At 33.2% G+C, this 21,022-nt stretch overlaps 3 protein-coding genes across 6 annotated transcripts in view; 1 reads left to right on the top strand and 2 right to left on the bottom strand.

Annotated features, from left to right (window-relative positions):
- Positions 1-9,689, bottom strand: part of Pdk (pyruvate dehydrogenase (acetyl-transferring) kinase, mitochondrial) — a 37,381-nt gene extending 27,692 nt beyond the window's left edge. For all 4 annotated transcript variants that reach the window (XR_003752691.2, XM_029043261.2, XM_011191622.3 and 1 more), the window contains exon 1: positions 9,442-9,689. Coding sequence is in view for 3 of the 4 variants with exons in the window: in XM_054233930.1 (XP_054089905.1) it covers positions 9,442-9,689 (248 nt within the window). In the remaining variant the exon portion in view is untranslated. The remainder of the gene's footprint in view (positions 1-9,441) is intronic.
- LOC105216883 (ubiquitin carboxyl-terminal hydrolase 35) lies at positions 9,622-18,022 on the bottom strand. The gene is made up of 6 exons (XM_011191623.3): positions 16,349-18,022; positions 16,132-16,293; positions 15,879-16,069; positions 14,915-15,818; positions 12,271-14,853; positions 9,622-9,916 (listed from the first exon to the last, which is right to left on the bottom strand). Exons 1-5 carry the CDS (start codon positions 17,351-17,353, stop codon positions 14,269-14,271), a joined length of 2,847 nt encoding a protein of 948 aa, XP_011189925.1. The 5' UTR covers positions 17,354-18,022; the 3' UTR covers positions 9,622-9,916; positions 12,271-14,268.
- A 418-nt stretch (positions 18,023-18,440) lies between these two features.
- Positions 18,441-19,393, top strand: LOC105216884 (transmembrane protein 18). Its single transcript, XM_011191624.3, has 4 exons — positions 18,441-18,643; positions 18,707-18,824; positions 18,891-19,039; positions 19,104-19,393. Exons 1-4 carry the CDS (start codon positions 18,581-18,583, stop codon positions 19,242-19,244), a joined length of 471 nt encoding a protein of 156 aa, XP_011189926.1. The 5' UTR covers positions 18,441-18,580; the 3' UTR covers positions 19,245-19,393.
- Positions 19,394-21,022: the final 1,629 nt, after the last annotated feature.

Here is a 21,022-nt window from a genome sequence, read left to right as displayed (position 1 = left end):
CAATATTTTGACCTTCCTCAATGACTCCCACAGGTTCACACATATTTCCATTTGTTTGTATGTATAGCAATGTCAGTATGATATTTTGCATGTGCCTAGCAAATTGACGACAATCAGCAAATTAACGCAAATAGATATTTCTTCCTTTCGCCACGCTTGTCACTATCAAATGTGGTGAAATTAAATTAGTATTATTTAGGCAAATTAAATACTCGTCCGCACGCGCAAGTTCCCTCACTCTTCCACTTATATTGTTTCTTCTGCTCACCAACTGCCACCCACAACTTTTATCCTCCCGGTATTGTTGCAAAGAGCCTAATAGATTTGTTCAACTGGCGGTATTTCCAAAAGAGTGGAAGTCTTCCTCTTCGTCTGCTTCCCTCAGCGGGTTCTGCATCGAACACTTTGAAAGCTAGAGTGCTTTCGTCCTTTCGAACAACATGACCTATTCGCAGAACTATGTCAAAGACAGACGAAATTATCTACGACTTCAAAGTTATGACTGTGAACAGTGACGTGTGTGCCAACCTTAGAACCTTATATGCGATATTGAGAAGGCTTATCCTACGGTAAAGGGCGCAGATTGTGGGATCTCCCTTTTATAGATTGAGCAGAGTACATTTAGATTCCAATCAACGGAACATGCTAGAAAACTGGAGCCAGAAAATTCACCAAGGTTGACTGCAGTAATTTCTATCTTCGTCAAACTTAATAATGTTCTTTCCAATGGGTTAGCTTTAAAATAAAATATGTACATATATTTTATTCCATATAGAGAGAGAGAAGCAATCTAAGTCTAATACAGAGAAATTTTGTACCACTTTTATAACAATTTACACCCGCCCAAAAGATACCCCGAACAAAAATTAAATGCTAATCAATTGCTATTTATATATTATATATATAATATTGTGATGGTTGACTATTTCTGAACTCAATAGTGTTCTTTTGCAAACTAATATAGAAATCTCAAAATATTTTACGTAGATACGAGTATGTACATATATTCTTTCTGTTCTGCGAGAGTATCTAATGTACCGTTACGTTCGAACTTAGCCCATCCTTGCTTGTCCATTTTATTAATTCATTTCAGATTGTCCCTCATTTAGAATTAGTTTAGTGAAATGTTAAAATAGGTAATGTGAATGACGGAATTCGGATAATTTCTTCGTTTGGCAAATCGGCAATACACACACCAGTCGTTTCACAACCGAATGGTTGTGTCAACGTACGGACGGGGGCATTGTTATGGTGGAAGGTTAAGTGTGTAATTGCCAATTCGGAATCGGAGCAGGCTGGTATACAAATCAAAGTGTAAGTACCCACTCTTGTAAATATATACACCTAATTCTGTTTTTACACGAATTATTTTTACACGAATTTGAAATAACACGAGTAAATACGAAAAAATATTTCTATTTTTACACGACATAATTTGAAATAACACGAATACAAAAAAAACAAAATTACTTTTTTTACATGAATTATTGGATTTAACAGGGAAGTTTATAATGGGTTAACGCGAAATAAAATTTAATCTAAGATAACTGATTTCGTTCAAAAATCTACTGATGTCCCAACACAGTCGGCTAGAAATGATAATGATCAACAAAATCATTCCAGTGATGGCAGTGATATTGTAGTCTTCCGCAAACGTTTACGTTTATTATCAGACAGTGACAATAAATAACATTGTTTAATGTTTAAATTTTTCTTATGGTTGTACTTTATGTTATTTAAGTTTTTTGGCAATGAATTTCTGATATTATTTTTTTTATGAAAACTAAATTTTAATTTATTTTATTATAATTTAGTTTATTTAATAAATTAAAACGAAAATAAATTCTTAAAATAACTACAACAATATTCTTTTTATATTATTTAGTCTAATTTTAACTTATTTTTTGAGGTCTAGAACCAATCTATTATTTTTGTACTTGGCCAGTATCTTTTTTTACACGATTTTTTTTTACACGAATTTCTCGGGAACCATTCTATCGTGTAAAAACAGAATTAGGTGTATATGTATCTGCAAATATTTTCTGACTCTGCGTATTTGCTTTTGTTGCGCTGACGACAGTGTTGGAAACGAAGCGCGTCATCAGCTGTAGCAATGTGCCACAAACAGCTGTTCCATCGCCCATGCAAATAGGCAATGTAACAAATAGCAAAAAAGTAGCAAAGTAAATACAGTGGCTCACAGCTTATTTCGTGTAAGCAACAATTTTGATAATACTGATATGAACTTAATATTTTTTGCTCTGAACTAAATGAACGAATGATGCAATTATATTGATAATTTAGTTTTTAATACAAAACATGTAAACAAATTTACAAAAGTATTCAAATTCAAATATTTTATTAAACAAAAACCAAAAACACTCATAATTCATGGGTCACAGCTTATTTCGTGTGTTGATTTTCGTTCATGTGATACATGCAAATAACGGATTCAGAAAACTAACTGTAAATCAAAGTGTGAACTATGAATACTTAAGAAGCAGTTTATGCTCTAAAAACAATGCAGATCAGTTGCAATTACGCGGTATACAACATGGGTCCACGCACTTCAATTGAAAAACGCGAATGAGTTATTAAACATTTTCAAAGTGGAAAAACGCAAAAACAAATTGCTGAAATGGTTGATTTAAGTTCATCTACAGTTCAATATATAATTCAGCGCTTTGTACGTGAAAATCGCGTGCATAACAAGGGTCGAAAGGCTCCTAATAAAATTTTTAATGAAACGGATGAGAGGTGGATTTTAAAAAAGATTAAAAAAGAACCAATGTTAAGTGCTCCAGCGGTGACCAAAGATGTTGAAATGTTTCTCGGCAAAAAATGTCATCCAGAAACTGTGCGCAGAATATTAAGGGATTCCAATTTTCATGGGCGAACAGCTCGGAATAAGCCTTTTATAAATAAGAAAAATAAAAAAGCCCGTTTACAGTTAGCAAAAGACCATTTAAACAAGGACAATGCTTTTTGGAATACGGTTATTTTCGCGGATGAGAGCAAGTTTAATCTTTTTGCGTCAGATGGTAAAGCATACGTATGGCGGAAACCAAATACTGAGCTCCAAACAAAAAATTTACGCGCAACAGTAAAACATGGTGGCGGTCATGTAATGGTTTGGGGGTGTATGTCATCTGCAGGCGTTGGTCGATTGGAGTTTATAGACTCCACTATGAATAAAGAAGTGTACCTAGACTTACTGAAGCAAAATTTGCTTCAAAGTGCAGAAGACCTGGGTATACGTGACACTTTTCGCTTCTACCAGGACAACGACCCTAAATATAAAAAACACCACATTTCTAGCGTCCAAACTCTAAAAGCGGCTTTAAAGGAAGAGTGGGGTAAAATATCGCCAGATTATACAAAAAAATTGGTGTAATCAATGCAAAACCGCATGAAAGCTGTAATCAAGCAAAAAGGCTTTTCCACAAAATATTGAAATTTTATTTTTGTTTACTTTTTATAACTTTTTAGTAAGAATTTTTATACCACACGAAATAAGCTGTGACTCATGAATTATGAGTGTTTTTGGCTTTTGTTTAATAAATTGAATTTGAATACTTTTGTAAATTTGTTTACATGTTTTGTATTTAAAACTAAATTATCAATATAATTGCATCATTCGTTCATTTAGTTCAGAGCAAAAAATATTAATTTCATATCAGTATTATCAAAAATGTTGCTTACACGAAATGAGCTGTGAGCCACTGTATGTATAAGCACATGAATGCAGTCGATATAACTGTGGGTATGTACTATGTATGTGGAAGTGCTTATGCGCAAGTTTATATTATCGCTTGAATGCAGCGTATAGTAAAACTACAACATTGACTTCCACGACCCCTTACACACTGTATATGCAATGCCGGTGTTGTAGACACATAAAATGAGCGCAATGGGTTGGGAGTGGAGAGCGGTGGCTGCAATCAGGAGCTAATTCCAATTGGCAAATCGTGTTGCGTCTATGTCCGAGTCGGGCATTTAGAATATATGGCTGAGTAATCGTAAACCGGAACACAACAAACAGAGGACAGACAGAGAAATGTAGGCAAACAAAGCGCTTTATAAAATAATGACTGATAATGCTGTGTTCAAATGGTGCAACATTTATTACTGATTGTCGGTAAATTCTCTATTATTGTAGCTCACTCATTCAAGCAGCTTGAGGTAGTTTTTAGATTATGTTTTTCCAAATGTAGATTGTATTGTGACGTCATGGACATAAAGAGCTGAGGGTTTTTAGCAATTACTACACATTTTGTAGCAGCGGCCTTTTGCTTTTCTAGTTTAAAATCTATGAGCTGCCGCAAAAAAGTTGCATAGTCTGAACACAGTTTAAGCATGACATATTGTTCACATTATATTCACATAAATATTTACAAGGTGCTCAAGTCAAACTCGTCAATAGCTAATAAAGACCAGACATGAGAGCATTGCATTTAGAAATTGCTCACACAAATACCGAAAAAGTAACGTAGGGGTTTAATTGCATGCGACTACAAATGTGCTAATCGAACTGTCTAATCGTCGACAAAAAACTAAGTACTTTGTCATTATTATGAACCAATCGCGCCAACACTCCGCACCGACTTAAATAAAGTAATGAGATATGTACATATGTATGTATAAATGTGCATACGCAATTTATTTTTATCTCAAAATTAGTTGATAGTTTAAAATTAAAGTAATTGCATTCGACAACTTTGTATATATTATCAAAACGATTAATAATTGGAAACATCCGTCCGTCTGTGCAAGCTGTAACTTGAGTAAAAATTAAGATATCTTGATGAAACTTGGCACACTTACTTCTTGGCACCTTGAGCAAAATCGGACCACTGCCACGCCCACAAAATGGCGAAAACCGAAAACACATAAAATGCCATAACTAAGCCATAAATAAAGCTATGGAAATAAAATTTGGTATGAAGGATCGTGCTATTAAGGGGCATATTTGGATGTAATTTGGATAGGTTTTTTGTACATATCTCGGAAACCAAAAGAGCTATATAAACCAAACTTCCTGCAGTCGTTTTTTAGGCCATTTCTTAATACAGTCCAAAAATGAAAGAAATCGGATAATAACCACGCCTACCTCCCATACAAAGGTTAGGTTGAAAATTGTTAAAAGTGGGTTAACTCACTAACGAAAAACGTCAGAAACACTAAATCTCACATAAGAAATGGGAGATGGAAGCTGCACTGAGATTTTTTTACAAAATGGAAAATGGGCGTGGCGTCGCCCACTTATGGGTCAAAAACCATATCTCAGGAACTACTCAACCGATTTCAATAAAACTTGGTTTGTAATAGTTTCCTTACATCCCAATGATATGTTGTGAAAAAAAGCCAAATCGCTTCACAACCACGCCTACTTCCTATATACCAGAACTTTGAAGACAATCTGAATCGTTTACTTTACAATATATAAAGTAAGTACTAGTGAAGATATCGGTGCAGAACTTTGCACAAATACTATGTTAATAGTGTGGCAGCCCCATTCTAAAAATCGCCGAAATCGGACCATAGGTTTTTAAGGCCCCATATATCGAACACGAGGACCTTGGTGCTTCTAACCTAATATTATAGTTTCCAACTTTCAATGAACTTTATACAATATATATGACGAATATGTGGGTCAAATTGTGTATTATATAATATAAATCAAGCCAAATAAATAAATTGCGAGAGTATAAAATGTTCGGTTACACCCGAACTTAGCCCTTCCTTACTTGTTAAAGGTCATTTCATTCAAAGAGCTTTTCAAAATATATTGTGTTTTGTTTCATAACTTTAAATTTAATTTAATAAACAATGAACTCACAAAAACATAAAAAAACTTTCGTTATTTTAATTGCTCCCTGGATTTATTATTATTATTGATTTCAACTCACAGCTGAAAAATCAAGCCACACACCTACATGGATGAGTACACATATGTATGTCAATGAAGAGTTAGCCAAAAATAGACGACGTAATAATGAATCCACGAGTGGTCTATGCGCTTGTCTGTTAACCTGCAGGAGGAGGCAAAAAAAGCCAAAACACGATTAACACCAAAAAGAAGCTAGAAGAATACTGCAAGGCTTTAATACACCGGTGTGTTTAAAATTCGAGCTTACGCACATATTCATATATGTATTACATGGCATACATATGTACATATGGTAATGAATATATATTCGAGATAAATATTATAAATTTGTATGCACTGTACGTAATAGGGCTCTCAAAATTATTCCATTAACCTGAAAACCGATTATTCCGGTTTGTAACCGCTCGTACGAATATTAACCGGTTAGCACTATTCGATTAGTCGAAATGTTACGAATATTCGAATAGTCGTTCTACTGCGGTTATTCGAATAGTTATACTGTCAATATTCGAATAAATGAAAATTGTTTGCAATCCAAGCAACCTTTGATTTTTGTTTGTTTTGACTTGTGAAAATCTCAATTGTGCGCATTTTCCTGTGTTTCACATTTTTCAATAAAAATAGAAATTTAATGAACTTACACTATTCGAATAGTCGACAACGAACGGTTAACCGGATAGTCGGAAATGAGCGGTTAATCGAATAGTCGATGACTGACGACTATCCGAATAGTGCAAACCGAATATTATTATTCGAATAATGCCCTATTCGTTTAATAATATTAGTCGAATACCAAGAGCTCTAGTACGTAACATATGCAACATTTTTTTTTATCAAAGAAAATTAATGTAATGTATACGCTCTTTTTATTTTTCTTTTTATATTTTTAATAACTTGCAATTAACTATTAAATTTCAGCAAATATTAGCGGAAATTCTCAATGCATCGATATTGAATACTTCCGGCATTATGCGCTGCGGTAAATGAATTCGTAACGGTATATATGCACGACGGCATCCAAATATAATATATGCATATAAATGCGCTGGAAATGAAAACGTAATGATATTCAACAAATGCTCAAACAAATTTCATTCGCTTGCCATAAAATCAAACTTTTAGTTATTAGCGAAATCCAATATATGTACACATAAAATAATCAAAACGCAAGAAAAATACTCTAGCAAATTGTAGAAGTCTCTCGCAGGCATCCACTAAATAAATCTAGAAGACTGATCTAAATTTTGTAATTATCGTAGCTAACAGTGCTGCAATGTTTAATCTATAAAAATTCAAAACATGCCACTGACTACTCCTATTTTTGGTATTGTATTAACTAATATAATCTATGGATATTATGCTTTTTTAGTTTCATTATTGTATAAAATATTATTTACATTACGCGAGAAGAAAAGAGGTGTCTCCATTTTCAACTGATATATACAGTTTGAAGTACCTGGTCCACAGATGTAGGTAATTATAATCAAGCGTTCAAACTTTGCCAAATCGATTTTTCAACTCTTCTCGCCATCCTGATCATTTGATATATACATACATAAATTGTATTGCATATGTCTTCATATCTTTATATCTGTCTCGCAACAACATGTTATGAGTGTATAAATAGAGGAATTTGTAACGTTCAAGACGTTTAAAAGTGTGTATGTGTATATGAACGTATGTGTATACAAATCCATAGGTCACAAAACAAAGAACAAATTAAAAATGATTAACCATTATCACTCAACGATGATCGCAAATTGCAATTGCATACAAGCTTCAATTACTTGATGATCAAATAGCAGACAAGGTAAAAAATGGACAGTGCCCACATTTATCCATAATCCCTTTAATCGATTTTACCGCAAGCTTAGATAAGCGCTTAGACAGTTTTGGCACGCTCGGTTTCATTAGCAATCAATCATTCATAGCGGAACATATTTCAAACTACATTTTCAAAAACATTTTTTATTTTACTTATTTAGTTTTTCGCATTTTCGAACCTAAATAAGTGTATTCATACATAAGTAGCATATTTTAGAATTAGCTCATATTTGCTGATAAGATGAAAATATAATATGAAATGCAAATCATTAAGCAATTATACGCTCGTTGAATTTATTATTAGAAGCGATGCCAAGGCACATCGACACATTTTATATGGCAAAATCTTGTGATATAGATATGTACATATGTGGGAGTTATATTAATTCACAGCTAAGAGCAATATGCGCTTATGAATTTAGTTCTGTTTCATATTACATTATCATAGTTTAATATTTTTGACTTGATTGTTCAATAAAAATACAAGCATTTATATTTCTCTGACCAATTTTATCTAAGAGTTACTTTTCTATCAATCTTAACTCTCTGAAAGCTTAATAGAAAAGATGGGTCAATAAATATGAGAAACTGTGCGACATAATAAACAAAGCCATGACACAAACATACATACTAATATGTACATATGTGGGTATATATGTATATTTGTATGTAGAATTATATTTCGAACTGAACAATCAAAACAAAAAACTTGCAAAATGCAAAATGGGAATATATAATAAAATATTTGTTGTTTTAGTAATTAGAAGATGATAGAAGAAAAGAAAAACAGGTTACCAATACGAGTATTTAACCAAACATGGTAAACACTTATGTATGTATGTATGTATGTTCGGGCACACTCTCACAAAACTAAATAAACATGGACACATATACCATAACTAAATAAATTGTGTCAAATTATTTATATTTTTTCGAAATACACTAAACACATATCAAATTGTACAATAAATGTGTTTCTAGATTTGTGCGAAATCTGCGATAAGTGTGATATTTATTTAAAATGTTTAAACTATATTCAACCATACATATTCCAGACTTTTAAGTACAACTTCACTATGATTAAGTGTCACGAATATGTGCATATGTGTAATTGTTATGTCCTAATAAAATGGAAGCCTTATCAGCGTTCACAAAAACAAAACATAATTTAGAAAATTTTATAAACGGAGATTGTTCATATCATACACACTTTCAGGTAGGTATACAGTCATATTTTCGCTACGCACATTTACATATGCATGTATAGTATATGTTTGTACAACTTTTGTCTTAGCGATAATGTCAAAGATTAACTGGGGCTATCAGCAAAACTTTGCCAAAACAATTCAATTAAACGGAAAAGAGTATCAAAATAAAAATACCATTCAAGTAATATAATATTTATTGCTCTATGATGATAAACGTGACTTCAAAGTAATAGCCGATTTTTTATACATATGTATATGTAGGTCCCTCATTAAAAAAACTTTTTATTAAAGCAAATAAAAAAATTTTATCGTTCTCAAAAAAATAATAAATAAATACATCAAATTCACTAATAATAACTACATACATATTTATATATGTGTGCATATGTATGGAATGAAATAAAATTAATTGTTAACTATTAAATTAACTATTAAATAAAACTTACCGAACTATTAAATTAACTATTAACTATTAAATAACTATTAAATTAAATATGTTAACTATTAAATAAAACTTACCGAAGTCCATAAATTGTTTTATGGATAAAGGTGATGGATTGAACTGTGAGTACATATCGAGCATTCTCGTAATATTCGATAAACGCACCGGAAATAACCGCATCTTGATATTGTGTTGCTATCTGTCCTTTAATTATTGATGCGAGGAATTTGTATTTCTTGTTGCTTTTTTTAGCTGTGTTCTTGAATTTAAGCTTGATTTGTGATGATACTGTTAACTTTTGTTTGTTACTATTATTTTTTTTCATATAGCGAAAATTCTTTAATACTCGTATTATTTGTTGTTTCTATCAAAGTCTTCTGAATGTCGTTCAATACAACAGGTTTAGTCACGTTACTAATTTGTTATCACTTGTTTATTTATGTATTTTTAAATCAGCATTTTTTTCTGTAGCTAAAAATTGCCACAAGGAACACTCAAATTTTATTGTTTTTGTTTTTAAACTATGATCTTTATTTTCCGCTACACACTTTACTGACGTCAATATAAAAGTTTTAATTAATAAAAAATATTCTCAAATTTAATATTATTATTTTCGCAAATATAAATCAACCACTCGCTATCGTGTCTTGTGATTGTTGATCTTGTATAATTTGTGGCATATGTCCTTTTCGCCTCTACATAGCGCGATATACTAAAAAGAAGTTAGGTAGGCAATTTGGTTGCTTTAGCTTAAGATGTGGCTAGCTACGTGTCCTTTGCAGCATAACTACACTCAAACTGGTGAATGAATATATTCGTCTGCTCTGCTTTAATTAATTTATTTCTTTTCCACGTTTTATTCATATATATACCAGAAGATTCCACGTTTTCGTCGGCAATATTGCCTCCAAGCTTTTTTATAGTAGTCAGTGGCTGGCAAAACCAATATTCAACTCGTTTTGTCCCTTCGACGCGGCAATTCTTTTGTTAAATAACGACATATGCATGAACAAAGAAACGCATGCGAAATTAGGTGATTATAATCACAATACAGCCGAAAATTTCGTATTCGGTGTCAAAATGCTTCTGCCTCTTCACCTTCATTAGGCCAGTGTCCTTTCCATCCGAAAGCACCCCTACATAAATGGAGGGTGTGTACGTCGAAACTTCATTTATGATGACTATTCGCCTTTTAACATAACAAAGTGTATATTAAAAATCGGTTTATCGCATAGATTTGAATGCGCAATTGCCAAATAAATAAGCACTTTACTTCCAATCGTTTAAATGTTATGTGTAGTAATTTATTTCTGTTTGTTTTTAGTAATACACTTTTCTTGTTGAGCTGTTCACCGTACTGTCAAAGATGACATGATACGAAACTCTCTCATTTTCCCTCAAACCAAATTCCCTGATCTCTCATTTTAAGTTGGTAGCAATGCGAGTTGAAGGAATTTTTGACAGAAAAGGCGGGATGCCAGAAGTAATACCGGTAAAAGTATATGACAAAATCAGTGCGAAATATAATTTTAGGGAAATACACTGATAATATTAAACTGTGTGAAACTATTTTTTTTGCTATTATTTGTTACAAATGACATCTAATATATCAAATGACATCATTATATTTAATATATTATATATTTTATGTTAATAAATTAATATATTTTGTTGCATGAATTTATAAAAAATCATGTTTTTATTTTCTTAATTATTTATAATTAGTATATAAATATATTTAAGTTAGTATATATATGATATAAGTCTAATAGGGAACAGAGCATTTAAAAATAATATCTAAAAGTTAAAATACCCAAAAGTTATTTCTAAAATGCCCAATTTATTTTTTTACATAGCGGGATCAATGTCAAATGTTATAAAAAATGTGGATTTTTACAGCGCTCTCTCAGAATAAAGAGTTTCGTATCATGTCATCTTTGGTACTGTTGCGCTGCTCTGCTGAGTTCTGACTGACTGATTTCTCAGTCTGTTTTTTGCTTTTTTCCGCCGTTCTGGATTGATGTGTCCCGTCTAGCTTTCAGTAACTCATCCAACGCTTAATATATGTAAGTACTTGAGAGCTTCGTTGGATTAGTTTGAACGCTACGTTTTATTTTTCACGATTTATTCTTTTTCACTCCGATGGGGGCTCACACACACTCCCAATACTTTTGCTTGTTGTACACCTACTTATTTCTTTTGTTGGACGCAGACAACGATAATTGACCATTTGTTTCGCTTAATGATATCCCCAAAGTTATCTTTCATACCTTCAATAAGCGCAAACTTTTTGTTGGGTCTGATCTGGAATGTTGGAGCTTTTGACACACGCTCAGCTGTTTTTGACATTTTTGTTATAGCTTTGTAGCAGCTGTACAGTGGGATCATTTCATATAATGAGTAACCAAAATTGTATAGTAAAAAAATCGATATTGTCCTAATTGTTGTTATTATTTGTATGAATATCGGCTAGATTATTTATTATCAGTATTTTGAAACTTCGTAAACCTACAGGGCATACTGCACACATCTTATACACTGAAAACTGCATGAAAAGGCAACGGGTATTTCCATTTCAAGAGCAAACTTTTTGACCTTTAAAATTTATTTATTGCAAGAACAGTCATCTGAAAATATAGTATTTTACTGTTGTTGTATCGGTTATGCAGCTCTGCTTGAACTGACAAGTATGGATCCGATGACAACTGTCAGAGATCCACAAAACAAGTAGTCGGTCCCAGTGGGAAAGTGGTGTTAGATCGGTGGGGTTAATTGGGTAGATGTTATTGCTCTTGACTTACGTACATACATAAAATGGGTAAAGAAAACCTACAGCGCAATCGGCTGGCCGCTGATTAATGACGTAAAACATGTATACTCATCAGAGATTTGCAATGTAAACCAACCAGACTCCATCGCGGAATTATCCAACCACCAAAATAGTCTTCTAAGAGTATATTCCGTTAGTAGGCATGGTTGACACACTTTGACTTAAACGTTCCTTTAACAGTCGAGTCTCCAAAACAGACAATTCTCAAAATTATTTGAGATTGTTTTCGGACGCTACATCAACACATTCACTGTCCTATACAAAAATATACAAGTTTGAATAAATAATATATTTAAATAAAATATTTCTGTGCCAGTTATTCTTTTTTATTACATTTAACCGAAAAGACATTGTCTGTCAACTGTGAAATTAAACTTAAATTGTATAATTTTACAAGCTTTCTGCAATTAAACAATGAATAGAGTATACATTACATACATTACTTTAGTTTGGACATGACAACTCTCCATTAGGAGAAATAATATTCCATGCTACGAGCTCATGCGGTTTTTATCGCTTCCTTTATTATTTTTAAGTATTGTAATACGTACTCAATACATACATATAGAAATTATGTATATATGTATATATGTACGTGTACTGTTTAATTACATAAAAATTTTATTTCGGATTTTATATGTATGAGGATAGATATAGTCGTGTTAATATTACCAACTCTGGGATTTAAGCGCATATAAATTCTACGCTACTACACTAATAATTGTAAATTCTAAATATGTAATTTAATTTTGAACATAGTAAATAAATAACAAAAGAAAGTCAAACAAATGATTTTGTATATTTAGTGCGCAAATTGAAAACAAAGTCTGTAGACCAGCATATGTATGTATAGTTTAGTGTTGCTCGCTATTTTACTAGTTTGGGACAGTTAGGAGCTGTCGTGTTTCGACTTCGGATATATTTAATGTAATTTTCAATATTCAATTACCTGTTTAATTATATGCATTTTTCATAATTGTAAATATATTTTGCAATCACAACAAAGTATATGCGAAGAAAGTAACATTTGCCTTATTGTTTACATTTGCTTAGAGCTTTTATTTCGGTAATAGCGTCGCTGGCGCAATTCTTCCAGTGAAATAAAGTTCATCATATGATATGATTTTTTAAATCATAAATCAACAAATCAAATATAAAAAATAAAAAATAGAAGTGCTAAGAAAATAGACTGCATCACAAGGGAAATGCAACGGATATACAACATATACATACATATTTTACCATAGCACACACACACGCACGCATTCATACAATATTCATATAACGGTTAATAGCACACATACACATACACAAAACCAATTGGAGAAATACGCCTATGCTCCCATACAGTCTGCTTGAAAACTTATCGTACTGATGCATTTCTAGTTTACTCTCACGCACACTTAGCTGGCATATGAAGATATTGTTGCATAATGTTGCATTACATAGTTTTAGTTATTTTTTTGTTGTTGTTGTTGCTATTTGATGTTAGCTAGATATAGATAGCAATATAAATAGTTTACATATTTGAAGTTTACAAATAACAAGTACAAATTTTAGCATTGAATTCAATCGACTATTTTTTGTTTTTTAATTTTTGCATTTTGGAACTTCCTTTGTGATGCTGTGCATCTGTGGGAATACGCATATTTTACCTAATTGTAAATTTTAACCTTAATTTTGAAAATATTTTCATTCACATTTCATGCTACTCTTGCTTGCTGTGTTACATCGGCTCACGAACACACTACAAAATTACACGTTGATTATAATGGCAATAGCAGTATGCAATATATATATGCATATTTGTATATATAGGGATGGTTAGTACGTGGTTGATACAAGGTGGTGCCTTCTGCGATGATTTCATGTAAATATAGTTCACTTAGTAATTGCCGAACACAAGCATACACTAAAAGTCTCATAACTCATAACTACACAACTTCGTTTGTGTCCTCGTGCATTTCATTCGTACCATAACTTCTTTATGTTCATAGCGGGTACGACATAAATTTTCAAAAATTATAACAAAAACAAATTCATATAATTTCGATCCACATCTCACACTCAGCGTTTAGTACACAAAGCGATTAACATTAATATCAAGTGCATTACCACCACAGCCACTGGCCGGCGGTGGTTGATCCGAATCGTTATCATCGTCGTAGTCGCTACGACCACCGCCTCCACCGCGGCCATTACCGTTCCGTTTTGCCGCCAACGCACTCTGCAAAGCTGCTCGACCGCCGCTCTTTATGATACGCTCCTTGATCTCCTCGGCGAAAATGTAATTATCATGATTAATATAATTTCGCAAATCGCTAGAGAGCTCCTCCAAAGACAATGGATTTGGCACATCAACTTTCACCACTTTTGTTGTGGTTCCCTCGAATGACGACACTTCATTGGAACGTGCACCCATTTGATAGAACAGTATGTAGGGTGTATTGGGTGGCGTGAGATTGTGCAGCTCTTCTGACTTAGACGGTGTCACGACATTGTCATTGAATTTGTACCACTTATTGGTGATATCAGCAGCGTAAGTGTAATAGTGCCCAGAGTCCATACTGAAGCCTGAATGTACGACGCCAGCATAGAGATCATAATGCACCGAAGCGATCTCTTCCAATGTTTCCGCTGCGCAAACCTTTACAGATACCTAAAATGTGATAATAATTATGCAACTAAATCTATGATAATCAATTGCAGTCGGTTTGTACCTTTTCATCGTGAAACACTTTGTGCATCAATTTGGCGCGTGTATGATACTTTTGATCATACTTAAAGTGTTTCAATGTCAATATGAGATTTTTCGGTGCACTAATAACATTGATGTAACGTTCAGCGTCGCTAAGTTTCTTACACCGCTCGCAGAAGTATTGGTTGTCGCCGTATAGTTTCTCTGGCGAACAGTAGTAGTCGATGAGATCTTGTACAGAGTAATTGGAAGCGCAATCATTTTTCACCTCCGGAAAGGATAGTTGCAAATCACGAAAACTATCAACTATGCGACTCTTCCAGCCACATGTGAGGCATTCGTAAGTGGTTGCCAGTTTGCCCGTAAACGTTTTATCAATTGTGCTAGTTGCCACAGCGTTATCTTTGCAATCATTAGCGCTATTATTGGAATTAGTTGGCGCGGCGGACTTGTCATCAATATCCGTGTTACTGTTTGTTTTGTTGTCGGTGGCGGTGTTAGCACTTTCACTTGTGGATGCGTGCGGGGTCTGTGTTGCGTTGAAGTATGCCGTGGCACCTTCCCCACTGTTGCTGCTACAATTCTCTTTTTCGGCTTGCTTTGCACTTTTGGCAATCGGTTCTGCTGCCTCGCCATCTGCTATTGCTACTTTGTTTTCATTGATCACTTTTGCTGCATTCGCCATATCATTTCCTTGCTTTTTGCGGAACAACATTTCCTGTTCGTGTAGCGTTTCCAACAAATAACCCAGGTATTCAGAGCTGTCCTGTTGTAAGCCCGGAGAAAAACCTGGTGGTCGTGTAGCGCTGAAAACGCGCGATGGCGTCAACTCGAATCGAGTTGAATAGAGCATCAATGCAATCTGTTGTTGCATTTTTATCAGTAGTGGTGACTTGCTTTGTGACAACAATATTTCCCGACTAAATCTGTATAAGACATATAAGAATTTATTAGTTGTAGAATATAAATTCGTGAGAACTACATACTCCTTTGTCATAGCTAATGCTTGTAAAACGCTGTTCATGTAGCATGTGTTGCCTAAATTAACTAGACCGACTTTTGCATTACTTTCATGTGGTATAATTTCTGTACCCGCACTGATATCATCAGCACTTTTAGCGCTGTTCCCATAGCCTGGCAAATCATACGAAAGTGGTATATCCTTCATAACAAGCTCCTGCCAAGTAATATTAGCGTCAAGTTATCTATATTTACACAAGATTTTTAATTTCTACTCACAATGGCCTCGTACAAATCATCATAGCCGTAGAAGCGCACCATTAACGATTTAGTTAAATCCACTAATTTTTGTAGAATTTTCTTGGTTTCTTCAGCATAGTCTTCCTGGCTATTCGATTGTTGCTTCAGATAAGTTATAACACGTGGAAACTTGGGCAAAATCTGCATATAATCTAATATTAACACAATTCCAGCAAACGCACAACATGAGACTTACCTTGTGAAACACTACCGGTGTTTGGTCAATGAAGGACAACATATGACATACGATGGGATATACTTTAGGCCGCAACACTGGCAATATAAGCGATGTGAACAATGGTTCTATATTATCCAAGGCAATATCACGAAAGAGTGAAAACTTTTGTTGTTCCTGGAGACCTCTTAGTATGGCTAATATCCATAGGTTTAGATTTTGGCAAAAATTACACATTCGTAACCATTCGCTAAGTAGTTTAACAGTCTTCCTTATATTCTGTTCAGGTATTTTTTGGTCCAACATTAACTGCACCGCTTCGAAAACCATTTCGGAGCTAAACAACTGGAATATTATGGCGATAGCGCATGAAGGTGGCTCACCCTCTCCTTGTGTTATAAGCTGACAGACAACACGTAGATAGAAAAGATAGACCCGTTTCTCATTCGCTTTACCGAAGAATTCGCCAACTTTGACTATATCCTCTTTAAAGCGCTTAAGTTCTTTGGGAATTTGTCTGGGAGTTTGCACACGCGCTAATTCATTGATTATGTGATGATAAATTTTTACTATATCTGGTCCAAAAGATATATGCTGCTGGTTTAATTCGACCAATTCAATAAGATGTAAAATATGTGTAATATCAGTGGTGTTTTTACTCGATTGACCGCCAATGTTTCCAGCTTCACCTCCACCACCACCATTTCCGCTTGATCCAGACGTCGACTTCATATTTATTTTGGGTTTGATTGGGACACTGCTATCGACACCACTACAAGCAGGTTGATTTGGATCAGGGTTACCACTCATTTCGGCACCTAAATTGGCTTTAGCGTTAAGCTTCTTGGTTTTTGTACCACCACCGACTCCAACCACTACGCCTGTAATGCCATTGCTACTACCAACTCCCACACCGCCCGTTACACCAGCCATAGACCCGCCGGTCGTACTAACTCCTCCTACGGCGTTCCCATTAACGGGTGCGGGCGCAGCGTTCGCTTCCGTGTTGTTTTGCTTCACAGCCATTTTCGGTGACACGGGCACGCGTCGTCTACGTCGGCCGCTCCCCGGGAACGAATTTCTGGCGTTAGCTGGCGTCTGCCGATTGCTCTATTCCGTTATCTGGAACAGCTACCACAGTAGGTCTGTTTGAAGGCAAACAAAGGGTATACAAGTACACAAACACAATATATACTGACAGCAATTTAGAGGCCAGTGGCCAATCACGGTCGGAGGATGACCTTATTCAGATAAAAGCAGATACAAAATATTTGTGAGTTCTTTGGAGTTCACATACAACTTTTCTTCAATTTGAGATACAATGACGCAGACTTCTATTATAACAACCAATCACGAAATCCCGTTATTAGTATGCAGTTTTATAACGAAATTCACTTTGTTTTATGCTGATGTTTTCGACCAATTGGAAATATTTTCCTTTCATAAGAGTTAAGACGGTTCTGTGAAACTTTTGCTGCTACAGCTACTATATACAAATTGTTTTTAAATTAAATTTATAATTTTTTACTGTTGTGAAGCTACAAAATCTATGTCAATTTGTTTTTCTTTTTATCAATTTACACCAGCAAACTCGCAAAAATTTTCACACTGCTCTTGCCCCTTTGCGGCGAAAATGGGTTGAACATCAAAACGAAGACATTTATGTCAAGCGAAACAAATTTGCCACAGAGCACTGCCAGCTTTAAAATTTAGAAATAAGTAAATAAAATTTTCCCATTTTCAAAGAAAAATTTAATTGGTTTACTATACTTTCACAAAACCCATATTTTGGTATGGAAATTTATAAAAATATAACCCATTATATAAAGAAATTGATGTAAATCACAAATGATAATTATATAATAAATTTATTTTAATATCTTTAATTGTCACAATATAATCGGATTTATTGTATTATAACAACAATATATATGTATATTAAGAATATAATCGGAAACCTTTTACAATATATGTTAACTTCAAAGTAGCAGTATTTGTAAAACAACAATAATAATAAACACGAGAAATAATTAAACCATTTGTCTTCCAGCATCTATCGCACGCCAAAAAGGGATGGGAGAAGAATTGAATAATGTGGCAACAACATTAGTTAGTGATTTGACGTTTCACCTTCAACTAGTTTTGACATATTTCATATAATTGTGCTTTATTTACATTAAACAAAACTGTCGTGGACAAATAGGATCATTTGATTTTCAAAACTATTTGATATTTACACAACAAGGAATAAGAATGGTAGATCCGAATTTCATAGAAGTTAATGAAATAACCGGGTATTGGTCGTATTTGGCAAGTGTAAGTGCACTGTAAACCAGGAATTGAACACATATTAATATGATGCATAAAATATATGAATAGATTGACTGGAACGATCCGTGGCTGATTGGACTCATAGCATTGCATATTCTTACAACGGTGACAACACTGATGACAAGGAACTCCACAAATTTTCAAATATTTTTATTTTTAATACTATGTAAGTTTGTTGTACGAAATGCGTTTGTTTTACTACGATATGATTGTTTTCATTTTTCTACTCCAGTATCTGCTGCCTACTGCTCGGAAAGCATTAATGAATTTGCGGCAGCTAGATGGAAAAGCTTCTCCAAACAGCAGTACTTTGATAGTAATGGGCTTTTCATTTCGACAGTATTCTCAATACCGATATTACTGAACTGTATGCTAATAATTGTAAGAATGTGTAACATAAATATGCTAATTATGGAAAAAAACTAATTGGTTTTTAATATTTAAGGGTGCTTGGATGTACAATTCGCTGCAAATTATGGTTACACTGAAAAGAGCACAGCTTCTGCAGCAAGCGAAGCGAGATCAACAAGAAAAAAAGTTACAGTCTGCCAAAGAAGTTGCTACAGAGCATGTAAAATCTGAATAAATTATTTGAAAAATAAGTAATTATAAAATGTCTTATAATTATTGTAAACTTATTTGCACGAGTAGTATTTAAGTTTAGTTTGACAAGTTTTGTTGAAATCTTTTTAAAAATTTAAATGAACAATGTAAAAATAGTTGTATTTCTTATATACATACTGTATAAAATGTATATTATGTACAAATTATATCAAAAATAATAGTATAATTTCTTACTGTATGAATGTCTGACGGTTGGGTCCATATGATTGGAATTCAAAAATCTTGATGCACAAAGACTTGTGACAGAATCAGTCCCTGGTTCTATAAAATACAAATAATTTGAAAAATATTATTAAAAATTGCAATAAATTCGTAGTTAGCTAGTTCAGAGAAGAGTTCATGCAGCGTCCTTTAAGTTTTTACCAGTAAAAAAAAAAAAAAACTATTATTCAAATCGAGAAGAAAAGAAAATCTGAATATTTACTGTTTTTGTTACATTTATTCTTATTTCGCATTAAATCCTCTTATCATTTCAAATTGATGAATTAAATATCCTACAGGTTTGTTATGGAGGCACTCTATTTAAGTAGGTATCACATGTGTGTTAATGAATATTGAGAAATATAAATATTAAATGCCAAAATTTCATATTGAATTTCCATTAATGGTATACGAAACCAGTGTTTCTGATTACTCAAAAACATACCCATTGTATAGACATACCTATACATAAAATATTTGCTATTTTACATCTATTATGATTATCTTATGTCATGTTTCGTATTTTTAGGTAATTCGCTCTCCATGACATACGCTTGTCAGGCTGATTATTATTATTTTTTGCACTTTTACAGACGACAGGCTGATAGTGTAGTGTTTTCAGACGATAAATATTTTTAAGATAAAAATAAAAATAATAGAATGTGTAGAGAAATGCCAAAAAGATTTATATAAAAAATAAAGGGGAAACTTTAGTATAGTATCCCCCGATTTCAGGGTTAAAATAGGTATGGTTGGAAAGAGGACGATCTCCAGATTACGAATATATATAATAGTTGCCGCAGGAGACTTATAGTTTTCGAGATATTCGCATTTAAAGTTGAAAATTTCACAAATTTTATGTGGCGATATTTCGATTATTACTTAACTTTTAATTTATATAATACGCTTATTATACACTAACACTTCACTAAATTGTTTCCACATGCTTATTTTATATCAATTGGTTTAATATTTGCTTTAAATAAGCATTTTAATTTTTAAACAATTTTGTTTATATGCACAATAACCAGGTTGACAGATATCAAGTATTGCCATAACCAAACAAATGAAAATAAAAATAATAATCGTTCGCGTATTTCTTTTTTCTGCAATTGCGGCCTTCGGCCGCGCTTTTGAAAAATAACTCTGGTCCACCCAATATCATGGTTTTTCAAGAAACAGGAATAAATGTATTATAAATCATGTAATTTTTTTATTAACTTTTATTCGTTTGTAAAATATGTAGATTTGGCAACACTTGATATCTGTCAACTGGTTATTGTGCATATAAACAAAATTGTTTAAAAATTAAAATGCTTATTTAAAGCAAATATTAAACCAATTGATATAAAATAAGTATGTGGAAACAATTTAGTGAAGTGTTAGTGTATAATAAGCGTATTATACAAATTAAAAGTTAAGTAATAATCGAAATATCGCCACATAAAATTTGTGAAATTTTCAACTTTAAATGCGAATATCTCGAAAACTATAAGTCTCCTGCGGCAACTATTATATATATTCGTAATCTGGAGATCG

Source organism: Zeugodacus cucurbitae, chromosome 6, assembly GCF_028554725.1.
Source record: "Zeugodacus cucurbitae isolate PBARC_wt_2022May chromosome 6, idZeuCucr1.2, whole genome shotgun sequence".
NCBI classification, from domain to species: domain Eukaryota; kingdom Metazoa; phylum Arthropoda; class Insecta; order Diptera; family Tephritidae; genus Zeugodacus; species Zeugodacus cucurbitae.
This window is presented reverse-complemented; position numbering and strand designations above follow the sequence as displayed.